At 38.3% G+C, this 20,163-nt stretch overlaps 1 protein-coding gene across 3 annotated transcripts in view; it reads right to left on the bottom strand.

Moving 5' to 3' along the window:
- Nucleotides 1-20,163, bottom strand: part of KCNQ5 (potassium voltage-gated channel subfamily Q member 5) — a 495,778-nt gene that overhangs the window by 18,125 nt on the left and 457,490 nt on the right. For all 3 annotated transcript variants that reach the window (XM_025444409.3, XM_035697462.2, XM_025444410.3), the window contains one exon: nt 8,692-8,800. In XM_025444409.3, coding sequence (XP_025300194.3) covers nt 8,692-8,800 — 109 coding nt within the window. The remainder of the gene's footprint in view (nt 1-8,691; nt 8,801-20,163) is intronic.

Genomic DNA, 20,163 nt, shown 5'->3' with positions numbered 1-20,163 from the left:
ACTGATCACCTTCTCTTTGCCAATTCCAAAGGACCTTCCCACACTTTATCTTCTTGACTTCTTAGCAGCACTGAACACAGTAGAGCTCTGGGGCTTGAAGCACTGTCTGCTGGCCCCTCCTCTGACACACTGCCCTGTTGCCGGGCAGTCTGGCTGCTGTGTTAGTCTTCACCAGAGCCTTCTTCCGTCTGCAGCTCCCTAAAGCTTTATGAGCCTTAAATTCTGTGGTGACCGTCTTCACTCCCACATTTTCCTTGGAGTGACACTTCCCCAAAGCATCTATGTCTGTGCCAATGACTACCAAGTTAGTCTCCATTCCAGATTTTTCTCCTGCGCTTCTGGTGCAGGGCCCCACCTGCCTGCTGGGCCCCTGCTGTGATCCTGCGAATCAACAGTTGCAACAATGCACACTCTTCCCACAAGCCAGACTCCGTGTGACCAACCCCCTTCCCATCCCTCCGGATGTACCATCCTGATTCCTTCTGTTCTCTTACTCTGTCTTCTCCAACCAGTAAATATCCAAATCCTATAATTTTCTCATGTCTGAAGAGCTCTGAAGTCTGTTCTTCGCGATTCTTTATCACGAATGGCTGGTCACCAGCAGATCCAGGTATTGTAACAACAGTGGTCCCTCTTTCAATTCGTTCCTTGCAGTTGGTCTTTGTTCTAAGTATTAGAATAAAGTACTGTCTTGACAGATTTATTTCTGTACTTAGCCTCCATGAGCCTTCCTGCTTGTTATAATGGCTCCTGCTCCTCCCTATGTTCTCCACCCTGTACCAGCACATATACTTTATAATGCTATCTTCAGATCTGGTTCTCAGCAACCGCAGTTCCCTCAGTCTAAACTCACACCCCTTATAATAACCTAGCTAGTACTTACAAAGCCACCAGATCTCTGCCTCAGATCCCCTTCTTCCAGAAAGCCTTCCTGGATGCCAGCCTCCCCATAAGTGACAACATTCTGTCTGTCCAAATATCTTGGACTTCTACTATTTTAGTGATCTGTTGCTCTGCATCATAACTGACTCTGTACTTTGCTGGTAGCCTTTCCAGACTCTTAGCAGGGATCCATCTTTCTTATTAATGTCCATCCTAGTGTCTAATGCAGAGTAGAAGCTCCACGTTTGTTTGTTTGTTTTAGAGTGAATGAATTGATCCTTTGGGAGGAGCTAAAGAGTTTATAGTCAGGCCTCTGTGTAGGTGGGGGGGGGGGTGGTGGTGTGGAGGAAGAGGAGAGGTAACTTCTCCCTTTCACAGTCCTTTTCTTGGGATGGTGCCTGGGAAGGCAGCAAGCTCACCTGGAGGAAGAAGAGGGGAGAAGTCTACCTGGGACATTGCCTCATGGTTGGGTAGAAAAATTGCTCTTCCAGCCCTGAGTGGCGTTACTCTGAGTGATTCCCCAGCACAGGTGGTGAGGACATAGCTTCAGGCGGTAATAGGAAGTGCTTCCTGGGGAAGGGGGTGCAGGCAGGCTAGACCACAGACGTTTGTAAGTTGGGAGCACCCTTCAGAGGAGAGCAAGAAGCGCTCTTCTTCCATGACATACCATGGGAGGCAGTGGAGCTCAGAAAGGAGAGGGTCTGGCCTGAGCAGGCTGCATGCTGGGAAGGCAGGAAGGAGCCCAGACACCTGCAGGCTATACGAGCATTTATACAGTGCCCATCATGTGCCCAGCACTGTTCTACGTGCTCTGCAGATGTTAATTCAATTAATCCTCACCACCCTACAAGGTCAATACTACTGCCCTCCTCATTCCACTAATAAGGAAACAAGGCACAGAGAAGTGACATGGGTTGCCCAAGGTTGCACAGAGGCTATCATTTCTTGGATAACTTCTCTGAGCAGCTCCCAGGAGGGTGGGGGGCTGGGAGTAGAATTAGCTAATGGTTGGCTGCAGTTTATTATTATTATTTTTTTATAAAGATTTTATTTATTTATTATTTTTTTTGAGAGAGAGAGAGAGAGAGTGAGAGAGAGCGAAAGCGTACAAGCTGGAGGGGCAGAGAGAGAAGCAGGCTCCCTACCGAGCAGGGATTGCTGACACAGGGCTCAATCCCAGGGCCCCAAGACCATGACCAGAGCCAAAGGCAACTGCTTAACTGACTGAGCCATCCAGGCACCCCTGGCTGCAGTTTCAACTGAAGATTTCTTTGAGTTTTCATCCCAGACTTTATTTATTAATTTTATTTACTAGAAGGCTGGTTTGGTGTGGGAAATAAAAGGTTGTGAACATGTGAAACACAGCATACATGTGATTACTGCATAGATATATTAAGATAAATTAAGTATGTGATACAGTCAACAGTTTCTTGGTCATTTCTGTTCAGAATAATGAGTAATCTCCATTGGGTTGTTTGGTTATCTTTACAAGAACAACAGGTTGTATGATATTCTGATTCATTTCTTGACAACTGACAAAAATAGCTGTATAAAACAAGCTCACAAGAGAACAGTTGTTGAGGATCTCATTAAGAATGGCCTTGATCTTAGATAGAGTAATTCTATAAAAAAATGTGACTAAGAGGCAGGTAAGGTTTGCATTGCATCATTTTAAGACAGAGCTCATTCTTCAATTGCCTAATAAATTCTTCACATAGTACTTCTATGATGCCTTGATATGCATATCTAAGAATTTATCTAGTTAGTTCAGTATAGGAAAACAAATACAAACATTTCTTTTTATTTTTAAAGATGATTATTCTGAGAGCTAAAATAACAAAGACAAGAAATAATAAGTTGATGAGGATGTGAACAAAAAGGAACACTTGTGCACTCTTGGTGGAAATGTAAATTGGTGCAGCCACTGAGAAAGATAGTATGGATGTTTCTCAAAAAGTTTGAAATACCATACGATCTAGCAACTTTACTACTGGTTATTTATCCAAAGAAAATAAAACAGTAATTTGAAGAGCTATATGAACCTCTATGTTTATTGCAGCGTTATTCATAATAGCCAAAATATGGAAGTAAACCATGTGTCCATCCATAGACAAATAGATAAAGAAGATGTGGTATATATGTTCCAATACACAATGGAATATTATGCAGCCATGAAAGGGATAATATCTTGCTATTTGTGACACATAAATGAACTTAGAAGGTACAGTGTTAAGTGAAATAAGTCAGACTGAGAAAGGCAAATACGATATGATTTCACTCATATATGGAATCTAAAAAATGGAACAAATGAATAAACAAACAAAAAGCAGAATCACCTCTATAAATACAGAGCAAAATTGATGGTTGCTAGAGTTAAGTGGAGTGAGAGGCTGGGCTAAAAGAGTGAAGAGGAATGGGAGTATGGCTTCCAGTTATGGAATGAGTAAGTCATGTGAATAAATACAAAGTATGGAGAATATAGTCAATATACTGTAATAGTGTTATATGGTGTCAGATGGTAGCAACAGTTGGGGTGAGCACAGCATAATGTTCAGAGGAGTTGAATCACTATATCATGCACCTAAAAATAATGTAGCATTGTGTGTCAACTATACTCAAATAAAAAATTATTATAAAAATTATTATGTTGAAACTCTTATAAATATAGACTTGGATATAACTTTTAAAATTTATGTATTATTTATATTACTTATTATTTTGAATTAATAATTTTATGTTAATTTTTGTGAGAAATACTGTGCAAGATTCTCACTTATGTAGTATTTACACAGTGCCAAGTACAAGCTTGAAAGGTAACAGCCAACCTCTTTAGATATTCCCAAATATCCAGATGTTTGTTATTCTGAGGGAACATATCTGAAGTAATTGATGGGTTTATTTTTAATTTGAAAATTTTGATACTGTGCCTGAGAAAATATTTTTAAACAGTGACAGGAAAACTAGTATCTTGCCATGTGTTATTTGATTTGTGTACCCTCAAAGTTCATATAAGCCCTAGCCCCAGCACCTCAGATTGTAACTGTATTTGGAGGCAAGGGTTTAAAAGAAGTGATTAAGTTGAAATAAGACCATTAGGGTAGGGCTATTAGAAGATGCCATTCTTATAATGGTGTCAATATAAGAAGAGGAGATTTGGACACAGATATGTGAGAGCATAAAGGAAAGACTGTGTGAGGACACAGTGAGAAAGTGGCTATCTGCAAGCCAAAGAGAGAAGCCTGAGAAGAAATAACCCAATTGACACCTTGATCTTGGACTTCCAGGCTCCAGAACTGTGAGAAAGTAAATTTCTATTGTTTAAACCATATCGTCTGTGGTATTTTGTTGTGGTGGCCCTAGCAAATGAATACATCATGATACGATGAAATGTGAGTGTGTAGAATGTTCAAGAGTTTATCAATTTGCTTGTCAATCTGTTTACTTCCCTGCTAATATCATGCTTCTATTTATTTATTTTTAAAAGATTTTATTTATTTATTTGGAGGAGAGAGAGTGAGAGAGAGCACGTGCACAGGAGCACAAGGAAGTGGAGGGGGAGAAGTCTACCTGGGACATTGCCTCATGGTTGGGTAGAAGAAGACTCCCTGCTCAGCAGGGAGTCAGAAGGCTCCTTCCCAAGACCCTAGGATCATGGCCTGAGCAGAAGGCAGATGCTTAACCGATGGAGCCACCGTGGACCTCCTCATCTTTCTATTTAGAAACTAATTTCTATGAGTGAATGAAAAGAAATTTAACGTTGTTTGTATTAAATAATTAACAAGATACAGAACTTTTGTTAAAAATAAGTACCATCTTCACTCCCAGAAATGAGTTTAAAACACATTTCCAGCAACTTTGTGTACTCCCACTAAATAATATTTTGAGAATGATCTGTGATAATCCTGGAGAAATTATACAAAACTAAGTATTCCTCTGACTTTTAAGACATATTTTGGAAATGTCTAAGAATAGCTGTTGTTCATTACTATAAAAAGTGATGTCAGTTATTAAAAAGAAAAAAAGGTCTCAAAGTGCTTTTGGGTAACATAATCCAGGCAAGTTCAGACAGTGGCCTTAGTCATCTCAGATAATTTTTACTCTCAAAAACAACTAGAAATTAGAAAATGGTAGATGCTTAATAAATATTAATAACCCAAATAAGAACATCAATTTTGCTCTCTGAGGATGCAGTGGTTTTGTTTTCCATGCTGTCATCTTTGCAGTGGAATGATTATTTTCTGTTAGACATCTTAATTTTTAATTTGGCTTTTAGGAGACTATTATTATTACTGTAAGAACTACTGGAGGACAAAAGGCATAGTCAACTATTCATATTAAGTGAGCAAACGACCAAAAAATAACAAGGAAAATGCCCAAACCAAGTTGCTGTTTTAGAGATGAATAATAGATGGTTCACGCTTGCAGTCGGTAACATATATATATATATGTTATATATATATACACACATATATATAAAATACCACTTTCGGTGAGCTGTTAGAAATGGGTATGTCTGGCAAGGGACATTCTTGCCACCTGCTATACAGCTTATTTATTTAACTGAACTCAAGAAAAGGACACTTTTGCATAAGATTTAGGGATTTATACAAGCAAACTCCTTTTCAGAACTGCCAGTTGTATTGGTTGGTCTTCTAATCATGTATTTTTAGAAATTAAGTAGTATCAAGAGTCAAAGATTTCCAATTAAGTTATTAACTATTGAGTGTAGCTCTTGTGTTTTTAGAGAATTCACAAATTTAAGGGGAACTTAGAAGTGATGTTTAAAAAACCCACTAAGTAGAATAAAGATATGGGGGAGGAAAACATCCCCCTCCAGTGTCACAAAGGAGCAAGCAAAAAGCTTCAGAGATTCACAAAAAGAACATACATGTAAATAATAAAGCCCTTTAAAAGTAAGAACCGTGAAATAATTCTGAAAAGCAAGGGAATTCTGCAAAGGACTTTACAAAAGTCAGGCAAGTTTCAAGAGGATGGTATAAAAGTAAATCTTAAGCTTCCGCTAAAGTGCTTAGCTAGCAGCATAAACCTATTTCATTTTCTTTCTTGCGGCTCACAATTCTTTTTATAGGTTGCGAGGCAAAAGCAGAAAGCTTCAGAAAGTCTTGGGAAATGAACAAATTGGGTTAAGTATGACTTTTAGGAAACCTAATCTGTTCCCATTAGATAAGACTTTATGGTACTTGTTGCAAGTCGGACCAATCTGTGGATGAATTGCCCCAACTTTGCTTTAGGGTCTTTGTGGGATATAATGAATGAATATAAAGAATTTCAAGGTGACTTCTTGACCAGCAATGTCCAATAGAACTTTCTGCAATGATGCAAATGCACTATATCTTCTGTGCCCAGTACAGTTGACACTAGTGGCTATTGAGCATGTTAAATGTGGGTAGTGCCTTTGATGAACTGGATTTTAAGTTAAATTTAATTTAAACTAATTCAAATTTAACTAGCCTCATGTGGCTGCTGGCCATAATATAATGCAGTTCTAGATCCTTTCTGTAACTGAAGGCTTCAAACATCATTTTACTACAAATCCTTGGGTTTTCTGGGCTTAAATATTACCTAAGGCTTCTAGGCTCCCCAGGGCTTGGTTGATCAAGCCAACTGTCTAAACTGGGATACTTTGAGAAAAACAGGTAGTATCAACAATGAACAATTATGATGAGACAAGAGGCATAATCTGGGATGGTCCAGGACACATAAGAAGGTATGGTCCTTCACTCATAGGGTTTGTTGCTCAAGGGTTCTATTGGGAAGTAACTGGGTTCCACTTCACTTCTTTTTTGGTTGTCATTACAGATAAGGTTTAAGTATCTTCTTGGGTACGCATTTTTACTAACCATGATTTTCTTTGCCTTAACAAACATTTATCAAAATCTTTATAATTAATTCCTGCTTTCCCGGTGATTCCCAAACATCAAGTAAAGCAATGTCTAATGATACAAAATGACCAACTAAAAATAGAAGTAAATAATCAGTCATGCTGATCTCAGAAATTAGACTAAGTATCTGGATAGCTAAGTTGGGTTGGATATTTTAAGTTTTCTTCCAGCTTTTTGGTAAGAGTAGAGACAGCCAAAAAGATCAGAGGTATTTCTTTGCAAATAAAGTCACTTGGAGTTCACTGACAGATTAAAATTCTCCCAAAGGGATTAAACTAGGCAGGCTGAGCTTGCAGCAGTTTATTTAGTCCAGATCCTAAATTTTGGAGGGAGTGGATCATGGAGATGCAAATGTAAGTTGCTTTGGGTACTCTTTTAGATTTTGCCATTGGAAGAGGAAACATATTAACATCAGCTTTTAAATTGAATATCTATTTAAAGAGTATTTAGAGCCCCAAATGCCCTCCTTGCCTCATCTCGGTGGATGGCTGCCAATTGTATTCTCATTCCAGCAGAAGTCTGGGGTTTTATTCTCTGGAGAGATCTCTAAACTGCAGGAGGCTGGGCGCATAACCTAACCCTAACCCCAACCCGAATCCTAACCCTACTCCCAAACTCTAACCCCTAACCCTTAACTATAAATAACCCTCTGGAGAGATCTCTGAAATGCAGGATACCAGACATACACCCTAAGCCTAAGCCTAATCCTAACCCTAACTCGAAATCTGAGAAAAAAAATAAGAGGTGGTATCTATCTATCTATCTATCTATCTATCTATCTATCTATCTACCTGCCTACAGTGGAATGTTACTCAGCATAAAAAGAATGAAATCTTGGCCATTTGCAACGACGTGGATGGAGCTAGAGAGTATTATGCTAAGTGAAATAAGTCAGTCAGGGGAAGACAAATACCAAATGATTTCACTCATAAATGGAACTTAAGAAACAAAACAAATGATCGTAGGAAAAATAGAGGCAAACCAAGAAACAGACTCTTAACTATAGAGAGAGAACACAATGATGGTTACTAGAGGGGAGGTGGGTAAGGGGATGGGTGGAATAGGTGATGGGGATTAAGGTGGGCACTTGTGATGAGCACCAGGTGTTGTATGGACATGCTGAATCACTATATTGTACACCTGAAACTAATATTACCCTGTATGATAACTAACTGGGATTTAAATAAAACAAAGGATCACCATTTAACATTACATTTCAGCCAGAAAGGAACAAGTCACTGCAGAGGACTTTAGGTTTCCCCTTTTTAGAACTGAACCTGTTTTGAAATAACCCAGTGGAATTTTTCTTTGATAAAAGAAACAGAACATGGAGCAGAGCATCAAATCATAAAAATAATTAAAAAAATCCAATTGCATCTATACATGAAATGTCTTGAAAGCCACAAATTCTCAGGACAAGCCAATTCTCATGGAATCTCGCTGGCATGGCCTGCCATTTCAAATCCTGCCTCCTTTTATAACACACTTTGGGCCAAACACAGTAGAGTTTTGTATTAAGAAAATATATTTCAGAATTTATTATTTATTTATTTATTATAGTCACAGAGAGAGAGAGAGAGAGAGAGAGAGAGGGAGAGAGAGAGAGAGAAAGAAAGAGAGAGGCAGAGAAACAGGCAGAGGGAGAAGCAGGCTCCACGCACCGGGAGCCCAACGTAGGACTCGATTCCGGGTCTCCAGGATCGTGCCCCGGGCAAAAGGCAGGCGCTAAACCGCTGCGCCACCAAGGGTTCCCTATTTCAGAATTTAATAGGCATGTGAATGAATAGAAGCAGAGAAACTAATTATTTCAGGAAGTTTACCTGTAAGAAAAATAACTTAGCAATATAGTAATTCAAATAATCAGAGGTAGGTCTCTGACTCATTTTGTCAAAGGTTTTCCACTAACCTGATAGCCCGAATGACAGTTTTAAGTGGTGGGGTGAGGTCTTCTACTGATACATCACACTGGCATCCCTTCTCATCATATACATCATCAGTGCCAAGCGCTGTGTCAGCTGCAAGAGAAAATTGCCAGTTATATAATACCACTACCAGCAACTTAACACATGTTTGCTGAATCAGTCTCACATTGGAATAGGGGGGATCTCAGAGACTAAGCTTATAAATCAAGAGATGTATAAGGTCAGCCAGTTGTTTTTCTCAATATTGTTCCTTCTCCTGTTTTCTACAACCTTATTAATTTTATGTGATTTGACACAAATACCTTTCTGAGCTGTTTTCCATGGGGAAGATGGAGCTGTTGACACACTGTCTTTCCAGTAGTGGTGATGGATTTGTGTTGATCCACCCATGCTCTTTTGCCCAGTTCTTTTGAAACTAACTGCCAGCATTTAAATAACAGCTGTTTTGAGTTAGGCAAACAGTCTTTGGATACTTAACTAACTGGCCTGTAAATATAGAGCTTGAAGCCCATGACATTGACCCCATTAGCCCCATGCCCCAAACAAGTGTGTAAGCAGCCATGTCCAAGAACACTGACTACTTATCAGTTACTGGGCACAGGCAGCTCAGAAGAGAGATTGCTTAAGATAATACAGCCAAAGCTGAGGAGATTTTCAGACTGGAAAATAAAATCAGTTTCTAATAAATGGAGCAAATTAATTTTCGGGTTGATTGCAAAGTTTAGAAAAGGGGGGAAGGGTTATAATAAATACCAAATTAATAAAGATTTATAAAATTCATAAAGAATAAACTCATGTCATTGCAGCTTTGTTTTTGGAAATAGGATATTGAAAACAAGTAAAAAATTCTGGAATGGGTGAGTGGGTTAAATAAATATTGGTATGTTTATATAACGGAATATTAGGAAGCTGTTAAAAATGACGTTGAAGGCCAATGACTGAGAAATGTCACAAATTATTATTTTTTAACAATCTATATATCTATCTGGGATTAATAATGATTTTATTCTTTTTCCTTGGCTATATTTTCTAAAATTACTACAATGAACATGTATTACCTTGGTAATCAAGTAAATAAAGTAATAAAAACACACTCATGAGAGACAAGTTACATAGCTTCCAAATCCTATTTAAGCCTCTTTAAAGTTGAGATACACTAAAGCACTAATACTGCTTTCTGCTGCCTTTGGTCTGTGCAGTGTTCATTTCCTAAGTCATGAAAAGAAGAGAATTTGCCATGAGTTGTCTGGGTTGGGTTCAAAATCCTGAAAGGCTATTAGAAGCCCATTCACTGAAGCAGTGCTTATATTTGGACTGCAGCTGGTGTATCATTGAGTGAAGCTATTTACTGTGTCATTGCTCAGTTTACTGAGCGGCCAGACTGGAAGGATTGGCATGAGGAGAGATGTAGATGGGTCCTCACAGCCCTGCTTTATGGTCCTTTTGGTCCTTCTTATCCTCAACCTAGTAAGAGGAAGAGACAGAGCTACCACCTCACAATAATGAAGATAACAGCAACTACTCTTTGAAATTCATGCCAGGCACTGAAGGGAAGCTTCTGCAAATGTTAGTCTTCTTACTTAGAGCCACTCTACAAGTTAGTGGTGATATTATACCTGTTTTTTTTTGAAGCCAAGATGGAGGCTCAGAGAAGGTTAGTATCTTACCTTAGGCCACAAAGTGGTCAGTGGAGCGAGTGAGTTGCAGAGCATGTTACTAAAATCCAGTTCCCCGAGGCTCTTTACATTGCATCCCCCAGTGTTAGGATGCATTCAAGGTTCCAGCGTGGGCTCAGCAGTGGCATGCAATGTGTCAGGGAAGAGCAGGGGAAAGAGCTCCCTGCGTGTGCTGCCTTGTCAGTGCAGCCTATCCCAGCTTCTAACTTCTCTCCAGAGAAGCTTGCCAAAGTTTAAATGAGAGTACACATATTAACTCTATCTGACACTTGGTTTGACTCAGGGATGAGCTTGAGGGTAGCTGGCCCATTTCATTCGATTGACCACCTACACAACCCGGCCCTTTGAGTGCATAACAGGCTCAAAGTTAGATGACATTCTTCTAGGGACTGTTTGCAATTTCTTCCTCTGATTCAATTCTAACCTGCTCTCAGTTGGTATAGTAGGCTGCATAGTATGGCCCTCAAATTCACGTCCACTTGGAATATTAGAATATACTTTATTTGGAATAAGGGTCTTTACAGATATAATGAAGGTAAGATTCAAGATGAGATCACACTGGATTAGGGTGGGCCCTAAATCCAATGGAAGTGTCCTTATAAGAAAAGGAGAAGGTACAGGAACAAAGCGAAGATGGAAGCAGAGGCTGGACTGATGCATCTATAGGTCAAGAACACCAAGAATTTTGTGCAACCACCAGAAGCTAAGAGAGACATAGCATGGTTTCTTCCTCCAAGACTCCTGAAGGAACCAACCCTGATTTCAGTCACCCTGATTTCTTGAACTGTGAGAGAATAAATTTCTGTTGTTTCAAGATACCCAGTGTGTGGTCATTTGTTATGGCATCCCTAGGAAACTAACACAATGGGGAAATTTTTTCTTCATTGTTTCCAAACCTTCACTCAAGGACAGTAATGATGATGATAATAATAGTAGTAAGTGCTTTGAGGGAAATATAATTATGTGCCAAGAATGTTAATTGCTTCAAGCCCCCACAAGAGGTATGCATGATTATCCCCTATTTTACAGATTATGAAAGTAAGGCACAGAAAGTTAAGAAACTTGCTCAAGTACAAATGAAGAATAAGTGATAGAACCAGAATTTAAATCTAGGCAGTTGGGTTTTGGAGCTACACTGTTCAACGCTGCCTGACTTTGAGTCTCCCTTCTGCCTCCTTCCAGATTTGTCTTTCTTCTCTCTTATTGCCATTTGGATTCCCTTCTCTTGCATTACATTTGCATCCATGTGGCTGTGTGTAACTGGCTCTCATGGTCTCAGGTGAAGTGACCCCAAACACTGAGTGAGAATTGTATTCAGGGGAGCGTGCTTACCATGGCCATGTGCTAAGCCAGTGCATACGCTAAAGGAGACTTAGGAATACACCTACCCTGGGGTTGCAGGAAGGGTGTGTGTGGGGTGAGAGATGTAGAGGGCTCACATATAGGTTGGATGGTCACCAGGTGCCATTATGGAACCCTCTGCGATACCCAAATGTTAGCTCCTTAAAGGAAATATCAGGTAACACACTTACCTGAATTCCTGGTACAGGATTTACAGAAGCATTGTTTTAAAGATTTGTTTATTTTAGAGAGAGAGAGAGAAAGAGAGTGAGAGCATGGGGGAGGGGCAGAGGAAGAAGGAGAGAGAATCTGAAGCAGATTCCACACTGAGCACATGCCTGACATGGGGCTCGATCCCATGACCTTGAGATCATGACCTGAACCTAAATCAAAAGTCAGACACTTGACTATGTCATCCAGGTACCCCCTTTGCAAAAGTATTTTATGCTGCCTTTCAAAAAAGAGGCATGTGACTGCTTTCCCTCATCTGAACTCTAGTGAGAGGCACTTCTAATATAGTCCCATTTTTTATTTCAGAAAACTGGGGAACACTGGAGAGGCTACCAGGAAGGTGGATCCTGCAATGCCTGTACCTAAGACTTATCTACTTGAAAATACCATACAATCAACCATAACACAATTATGTGTGTCCAAAATAAGTAAACAACAAAAAATATAGGATCCTTTCATTATGAGGTTAATGGAAAACTTTATCAGCAAGTGTGTGCTATCACATTAAGCACAGATGTAAAGATAATAGAACCATAATGTTCACTCTGACTGTAAATGAAACTGGGAACTTCCAAAATTATCTCCTTCCAGCCTGATGCTGCTCTACCTCGCTCCTGTTCTGTACCCCAATAAGAGCCCCAGCCTAGCCATTCTGTTTAGGAACAGGCTGGAAGAAGATAGGAGTCAGTCACCAACTGCATCGTATCCAAATGTACCTTATTGTGGAATACTATTATACCATCAATAACTTGATTGTTCAAGACATAAATTCTTAGTCTTAAAAAATACTTTTTGTAGGTTTGGTCAGAACAAATGAATAAGAACTATATCTTTGCTAGCATATATTAATGCAAGGGCTTAGTTAGGAATTTTTTCTCCTTATTTCAAAGCCACAAAAATGGGGAAAATGCAGTCTTTCTCCTTCATAACTATCTTGAGATGTCTATTTTCTTTCCCGGGAAGTTAATAGCACGTTACATGTTTTCCACATGATTCCTAGAGGCTTAAAACCCTTAATGAATTTTAAGGCACCTGGGTGGGGCTACATTTTCAGCCAACATTGGCTCTCTGCTCTCCAACCACACATCTACCCCTCTGCCCTTGCATTTTGGGAGATGTAGGTTATGGGTGTCTAAGGTCATGTGAGCATTGGTCTGCACAAAACCTAATAATGAAAAGCAAGATGCCAATAGAGTGAGATGCTCCCCAAAGTTCTGCTCTCTGTAAACAATCCTCCCAGGTGGTGAGCCTGCCCCAGTGCAAGATCTGTGCCTGGAGAAAAAAGAAGTTTAAAATACAACCCTTTATCACTCTCAACCCTCTCCTGTTTTCTTTTAATTAGCAGTGTTCAAAATTTGCTTTCAAATATTTTGTTCTCCTACGTTTTGGAAAATATATTTCACAGAGTTTGGAAAAGACTATATGAGCCTTAGATGATGAAGAGAAAAGAAGTAAAGAACATTCTGGAATCTTCTGCTATATCCAAAGACCGTTTTTCTGTTCCCACTATGAAATTCTGCCATTAAGATTCAGGTAGTTATGAGAAAAGAAGTGGTTTCTAGTTCTTTCTCTTGATTATCTCCTCTTATAGATTAGATTTCTTTTTCTATTTTTTGACGAAATGATTACAGTGGTTTTCTACTTTGCCTGCATGTTAGAATCAGCTTAGGAGTGTTAAAAAAAAAAAAAAAAAGCCCTCAATACAAAGAAAGCCTTCAGGACCAATAACATGAGGAAACTGAGGGCTGGACCTTGGCCGAAAAAGGATATTCCATTATTTCTCTCAGCCAGAGCTGAAGAGTGTGTTTGACTAATCTTCCATTGGTTTTGGACTAATTCTCCATGTTTCCCCTGACACCACTAGTATATTTTGCATGGGAACAATTTGAGACAATACAGGTTCTCCACAAGATTAAGAGGAAATGATTGCATCATAGAAAAACAAAAAAATTAAATTAAAAATAGCCCTTGACAAATTGGTAATATGGGAGCAATAATTCTTTTTTTTTTTTTTAAAGATTTTATTTATTTATTCATGAGAGACACACACACACACACAGAGGCACAGAGACCCAGGCAGAGGGAGAAGCAGGCTCCGTGCAGGGAACCCCAATGTGGGACTCAATCCTGGGTCTCCAGGATCATGCCCTAGGCTAATGGCGGTGCTAAACCGCTGAGGCACCTGGGCTGCCCTGGGAGCAAGAGTTCATTTTACTGAGCTTTCAGAATCCCACTTCTTGCTTTGATTCTCAGTCATCTGAAAGCCCACTCTTTGAAAAAATATATTTTATTTATTTATTTGAGAGAGAGAATGCATGTGCTGAGGAAGGGGCAGAGGGAGAAGGGGAGTCAGAGAACTCAAGCAGACTCCCTGCTGAGCATCAAGCCCCACTTGGGGCTCAATCTCATGACCCTGAGATCATGACCTGAGCCGAATTCAAGAACCAGTTGCTGAACAGAGCCACCCAGGTGCCCTCACAACTTCACTCTTTATAAACCTTGGCACCGTTTTTTTGAAAGGAGTCACTACTGTTTTTATGCATAAGAAGCTTATATGTTCATAGATTAAAATAAAATCAAATTGTCAAAACATAGCAGAAAACATTTGTTCTATCTGCAGAGGAATGATAATGCCCTGATGTTTGGGTCAGTAGAAAAAATTATAAAGGGGACAGCTGACAGTTTGATCATGAATACAGAGAACGTTAGTACCTGAAATAACTAAATTACAATGCAAAATAAAATGCTTGATTGGGAAGAAAATGGAAGGATATAACAAAGGCTTAATATTTATAATACATAAGGAGCTTATTTGAATTGATCACAATCCAAACTATAAATCGGAAGAGACCACTGGTATCAAAAATGACAAAAAACTATTTAATTTAACTAGAATAAAAAAATATAAAGTTATGTGAAAGTATGGACTTAAATCAATTTAATTAGCAAAATAATAATAGTTAATATTAACAAAATTGAGATAAATCTGGTATACTCTGACATTGCTAGTGACAATGTAAATTGGACAAAATTTTATAATCAGCAATCTTATAACTTTATATCAGAGAAATTTTCTTGGGAAAATAATTTAAAAAAGGAAATAAAGGCAGCTTAATGCAATAATGTTAACTGCATTATTGCCCATTGTAGAGAAATAGTTGTAGAAATTTCAATGTCTCAAAGTAGGAAACTATAAATTATGGTAAATTACAGTATTTGACCATAATGGTGTACTACACAGCTATAAAAAAGATAATTATGAGTAGTATATAATAATAAGAAAGTATTTATTTTTAAATGTTCAGTAAGATTAAAATGTGAAATAAATATTCATGTTGATTATAACTATGTATGATAATATATAAAAAAGAAAACCAGCTAGAACAGAATATATAAAAATAAAATTAGCTGTACTGGGTTTGAAATTATAAATGATTTGTATTACTTTTGAAATTTCATAAGAAATTTAAAGATGTTTTTCTTTCTTTCTATTTTTTTAAGATTTTATTTATTTATTCATGAGGGACACAGAGAGAGAGAGGCAGAGACAAAGGCAGAGGGAGAATGCGGGAAACCCTATGCGGGACTCAATCCAAGGACCCTGGGATCACACCCTGGGCTGAAGGCACATACTGAACCACTGAGCCACCCAGGATCCCTAAAGATGTTTTTCTATCACAAAAAAATTATATGCTTTTTGAAATAGAGTATTTAGAAAATATAAAAACAACGAGAGTGAAGGAAAAAAATCTTCCCAAGTTCCCGAACTTAAAGGAAACCACTATTACAATGTAATTCTTACAGTAAAAGTGTGAGGGCTAGAAGTTCACAATATATTTTTATTTTGGGAATTTAAATGAAGCATATTATGATTCTATTTCCATTATGCTATAGGGCACACACTTAAAATGGTCACTATTCATGGTGATGATAGCTAATTTATTACTTTATGTTATGAATTATAATTTATTTTCCAAGGGTTCCTTCCTTCTGTGGCTGGTTGTATTTCAATTACCTTTCCCCATGAACATTTCCCAACACCTTAAATATCATCCTAAAATTAGAGATTCCATTTTAGCCATGTGCTAGTCCAAAGGCAATTCCTTTAATCCAGCTAGAGTTTAGAATAACTGCTTGGGCCCTGCTGTAGAGTGTGATTTCATTTTGCTATGTCCTTGGCTAGGGCCTTCTTTACTGTTCTCTGTCAGATGCTGCTAAGTCATCAACAAGATGTACTGGGTTCTCAAGGTACTAATAAGGAACCTAGAAAAATACTACTGATAATATACATTTTTTTTTAGTTTTTTTTTCTTTTCAAATACTTTTTTAAGTTTGTTTTTCTCGCATTATAATAGTAGTATATCCTCACTATAGAAACTTTGACTTTTCAATTACATCATAAAGAAGGAGAAGAGTATGTTTAGAGTTTTAACACTAAGGGAAATGCTATTAAATTTTGGCCTATTCCCTTCCACTCTCTTTTCCTCTGCATTATCTGATGTTTAATGTCAAAGTCAATTTGTCAACCCAGATTGCAAGTTGGACATCTCTGGTTGCAATGCCAGGGGAACTTTATTTGCACAGCTCAGAGGTCCTTGTTCAACCTCACCTCATAATAGTCTTTCCATTCCATGCTCCAGCTCCTAAAAGTTTCTCGAGGTACTGTCTACAACCCCCATCCACTCTCCTCTCCTTTTCTTGGGTTGGGGGAGGGTGATTAGCAACTCAACCTCTGTTGAGTTTTGCAGTTGATAGATTATATTACGTGTAGGACACCACAAAAGCAAGGTGGCCTTCTTCCCGCAGGGAGAACATCAGAATATTTAGGACAAACCATTTACATTTCAGCACGCATGTTAAGTTTTGTGCCATTTTGAAAACTAGAATTTTATTTTGAAGTTTAGCAATTACTCATATTTTGAGTTATCTAAAGCAAAGAGGATGAGCTATAGAGGGAAGCATGACAAAGCTGAGAGTCTCAGATCCAGCTCTGCAATTACAAGCCCTTCAAGAGTTTACCACCTCCATGAAATGCAGCCTGATCCCCGGCACTGACTCAGCCGTGTCTTTCTTTACTGTGAACACATATCTCCAAGACTGTTACTACATAGGATTATACTCAGTTGTTTACAAGCCCCTTTTTTTGCTAGATAGTAAACTCTGTGAGGGCAGGGACCATGTATTTCATTTATGTATCTGGCTACCATGATGTATCTTCTCATCCATGTATGTCTGCTAAAATACTCCGTGGTGCAGAGAAGACACTCAATGAATGTTTGCTTCACAAAATATTTCCCCCGGCTCCATGACAGTAGTCCCTGTTGAATAATATCTGGATTTAGGATTTTAAAACTTGGTGGTTGGGTAGACGGCTTTTCACTGTGTTCTTGTTTACTTGGTGAATCATCTCCCTAAATTGAGAGACAAGTGTTGTCACCAAAGAAGTTGTCAGCTGAGAGGTCATGATGGCTCCAGTCTCTCAACTTTGTGTTCAGAGATGGATGAGTTCAGGGCCTTTGCCTTGGGGCCTTTGTAGCCCGGAGGCATGGGCTCTTTATTTTATTAACGATAGCTGTAATTCACTCAGTCCTTGGATGTGAGGTGGTTGATACAAATCGAAATTTAAAATAGAATACAAATTGTAATTTAAAATAGAATATTGCCAGTTTGGAAATGTTAGGCTCATTTGACATATGAGGAAACTGTTAAATCACCTGCCTAAGAGATAAGATTTTTTTTTTAAGAGATAGGATTATTAAGTGCAGAACAATCATTTAAAAATTGAGATCATGTCTTTCTGTGTGCAAGTCTCCAATGGCTCCCTAATTTTTCCAGGATAAAAGCCTAAGTCTTTACTAGGGTTGCAAGGCCCTGAATGTCTGTCCCCCATTCCTCCTCGACCACCCCTTCTGGTCTGACCCATTTCCCCTCCATTTTTCCCTTGGCTCTTTTCCCTCCAGGCTTGCCTTCTCTGTCCCAGCCCTCCTAATTGCTCCTTAAAGGAGCCAGGCACCTCTCCTTAGGGCTAAGTTTGAGGAATCCTCTCCAGAAAGCCTGGAGGCTCTTTGGCTGCTTTGGGTCTCTGCTCAGTGTCAGTTCTTTAGAACTACCTGGACCACCCTATGTAAGGTTACTTACCTCTCTATTCCACTAATCTGTGTCCCTTACCTTTCCCTCCTTTTTCCTTTTTTCACAACACTCATCCTCTTATAAACAAACAATTTATTTGTTGGTGTTTATTATTTGTTTTCCCTACTAGGATGTAAAATCTACAAAGACCAGGATCTTGTTCTCTGATGTATCTCTAACATCTAGAGGAGGAGGGTGCTAATATTTAATAAGAGAACCAACAGGGTAAGAGAGGTTCCCTGTCTCTGGCCATCTATATTACTGATTACAAAGTATAACTTAATAACTAACCTCTGGATTTTGGCCTCCTTGTTTCCTCTTGTACTGTACTGTTCTTTTCTTTTTTTGTGTGTGTGATTTTTCATGACTAGGTATACTTTGAGATCCTACCATAAAAAAAAATCCATTCTCATAATATTTAATTTTTACAGGATTTTATTTTATTTTATTTATTTATTTTTAAAAATATTTATTTATTTATTCATGAGAGACACACAGAGAGAGGTAGAGACACAGGCAGAGGGAGAAGCAGGTTCCATGCAGGGAGCCCAATGCAGGACTCGATATTGGGTCTCCAGGATCAGGCCCTGGGCTGGAGGCAGGTGCTAAACCACTGTGCCACCCGGGGCCACCCTGTAATTTTTACAGGATTTTAAAATAAGATTTTTTTAGGCCATATATGAAAAACGCACAGCTAACATCATACTTGAAGATGAAAAATTGAGAGCTTTTTTAAATATCAGGAACAAGACAAGGGTATCCACTCTTAACCACTTTTATTCAACATAGTACTGGAAGTCCTTAGGCACAGCATTCAGACAAAAAAAAAAGTTGCACCAAAAATAATAAAATACTTAGGAATAAACTTAACCAAAGAGATGAAAGATCTGTACTCTGAAGACTATAAAATTGATGAAAGACATTGAAGATGACACAAACAAATGGAAAGATGCTCATGGATTGGAAGAACAAATATTGTGAAAATGTCTATACTACCCAAAGCAATGTACAGATATAATGTAGTTCCCATCAAAACACCAATAGGAATCACCATGTTGTACATCTGAAACTAATGTAACACTCTGTGTCAACTATAATTTTTATTTTTTAAAGATTTGTTTATTTGAAGGGTGGGGGAGAGAGAGAGAGAGAACAGGAGAGAGAGTGCATGCACATGAGAAGGAGGAGGAGAGAGGGAGAGAGAATCTCAAGCAGTCTCCACGCTGTGGGGCTCCACCTCAGGGGCTTTGACCTGAGCCAAAACTGAGTCAGATGCTTAACTGACTGTGCCACCCAGATCCCCCAGCTATACTTTAATTTAAAAAACAAAATAAAATAGGATTTTCTCCCAGTGGTCCATGAAAATATTTAAGAAGCAAAATAAGTTTCAAGTAAAAGAAGAAATAAGTTCTATGGTAAAACTCAGGTAATATTTGTTGAGTGAACATCACCCATTGCACTTTTTTTTTTTAGGTGGAATGCTGCCTAATTGTAGGTTCACTTTAAATTCTTGGGTCTATAAATTAATAATTAGTCAATAGTAGAAAAAATTTTAACATCAGTACAATAAGCAAGAGGGATCTCTCTCTAGCTATCTAAATCATCCATACTAATATAATAAAGAAGGCAATCCAGACTTATTTTTCTCTTCAGGAACAATGTAACATTAATGGAAATGTAATTATATTACAGTGAGACATAGTGTAACTTCATATGTCACTTTTGGATATTTACTCTTTTGTGCTTCTCCAAATGTGGCCTTTATCCCAGTATCTTATTTTGCTTATATTGTAGGGACACATTTTGAAATTTCAGTCATGTGGTCATTTTTACTCAATTCTGAATTTTAGGAGATTTGGAGTAAATAACTTAAAAATGAGTTTTTATTAAGGATTCAGAAACTGTCTCACTGAATTCCCATAGAAATAAAAAAATAATGTTACAAGGACATTTTTCATGTATCTGTGAATATATTCCCACTAATTTTTTCCTAAGTTGTAGAATTAAAATGATATAGTATTTGAAAAAAATTCTGAAAAACCAAAAATTTATTTTTATTGAAAAAAGTCCAAGTATACA

Source organism: Canis lupus, chromosome 12 (assembly GCF_003254725.2).
Source record: "Canis lupus dingo isolate Sandy chromosome 12, ASM325472v2, whole genome shotgun sequence".
Classification (NCBI taxonomy): domain Eukaryota; kingdom Metazoa; phylum Chordata; class Mammalia; order Carnivora; family Canidae; genus Canis; species Canis lupus.
Note: the sequence above shows the minus strand (reverse complement) of the source record. Positions and strands in the feature narration are given on the sequence as shown.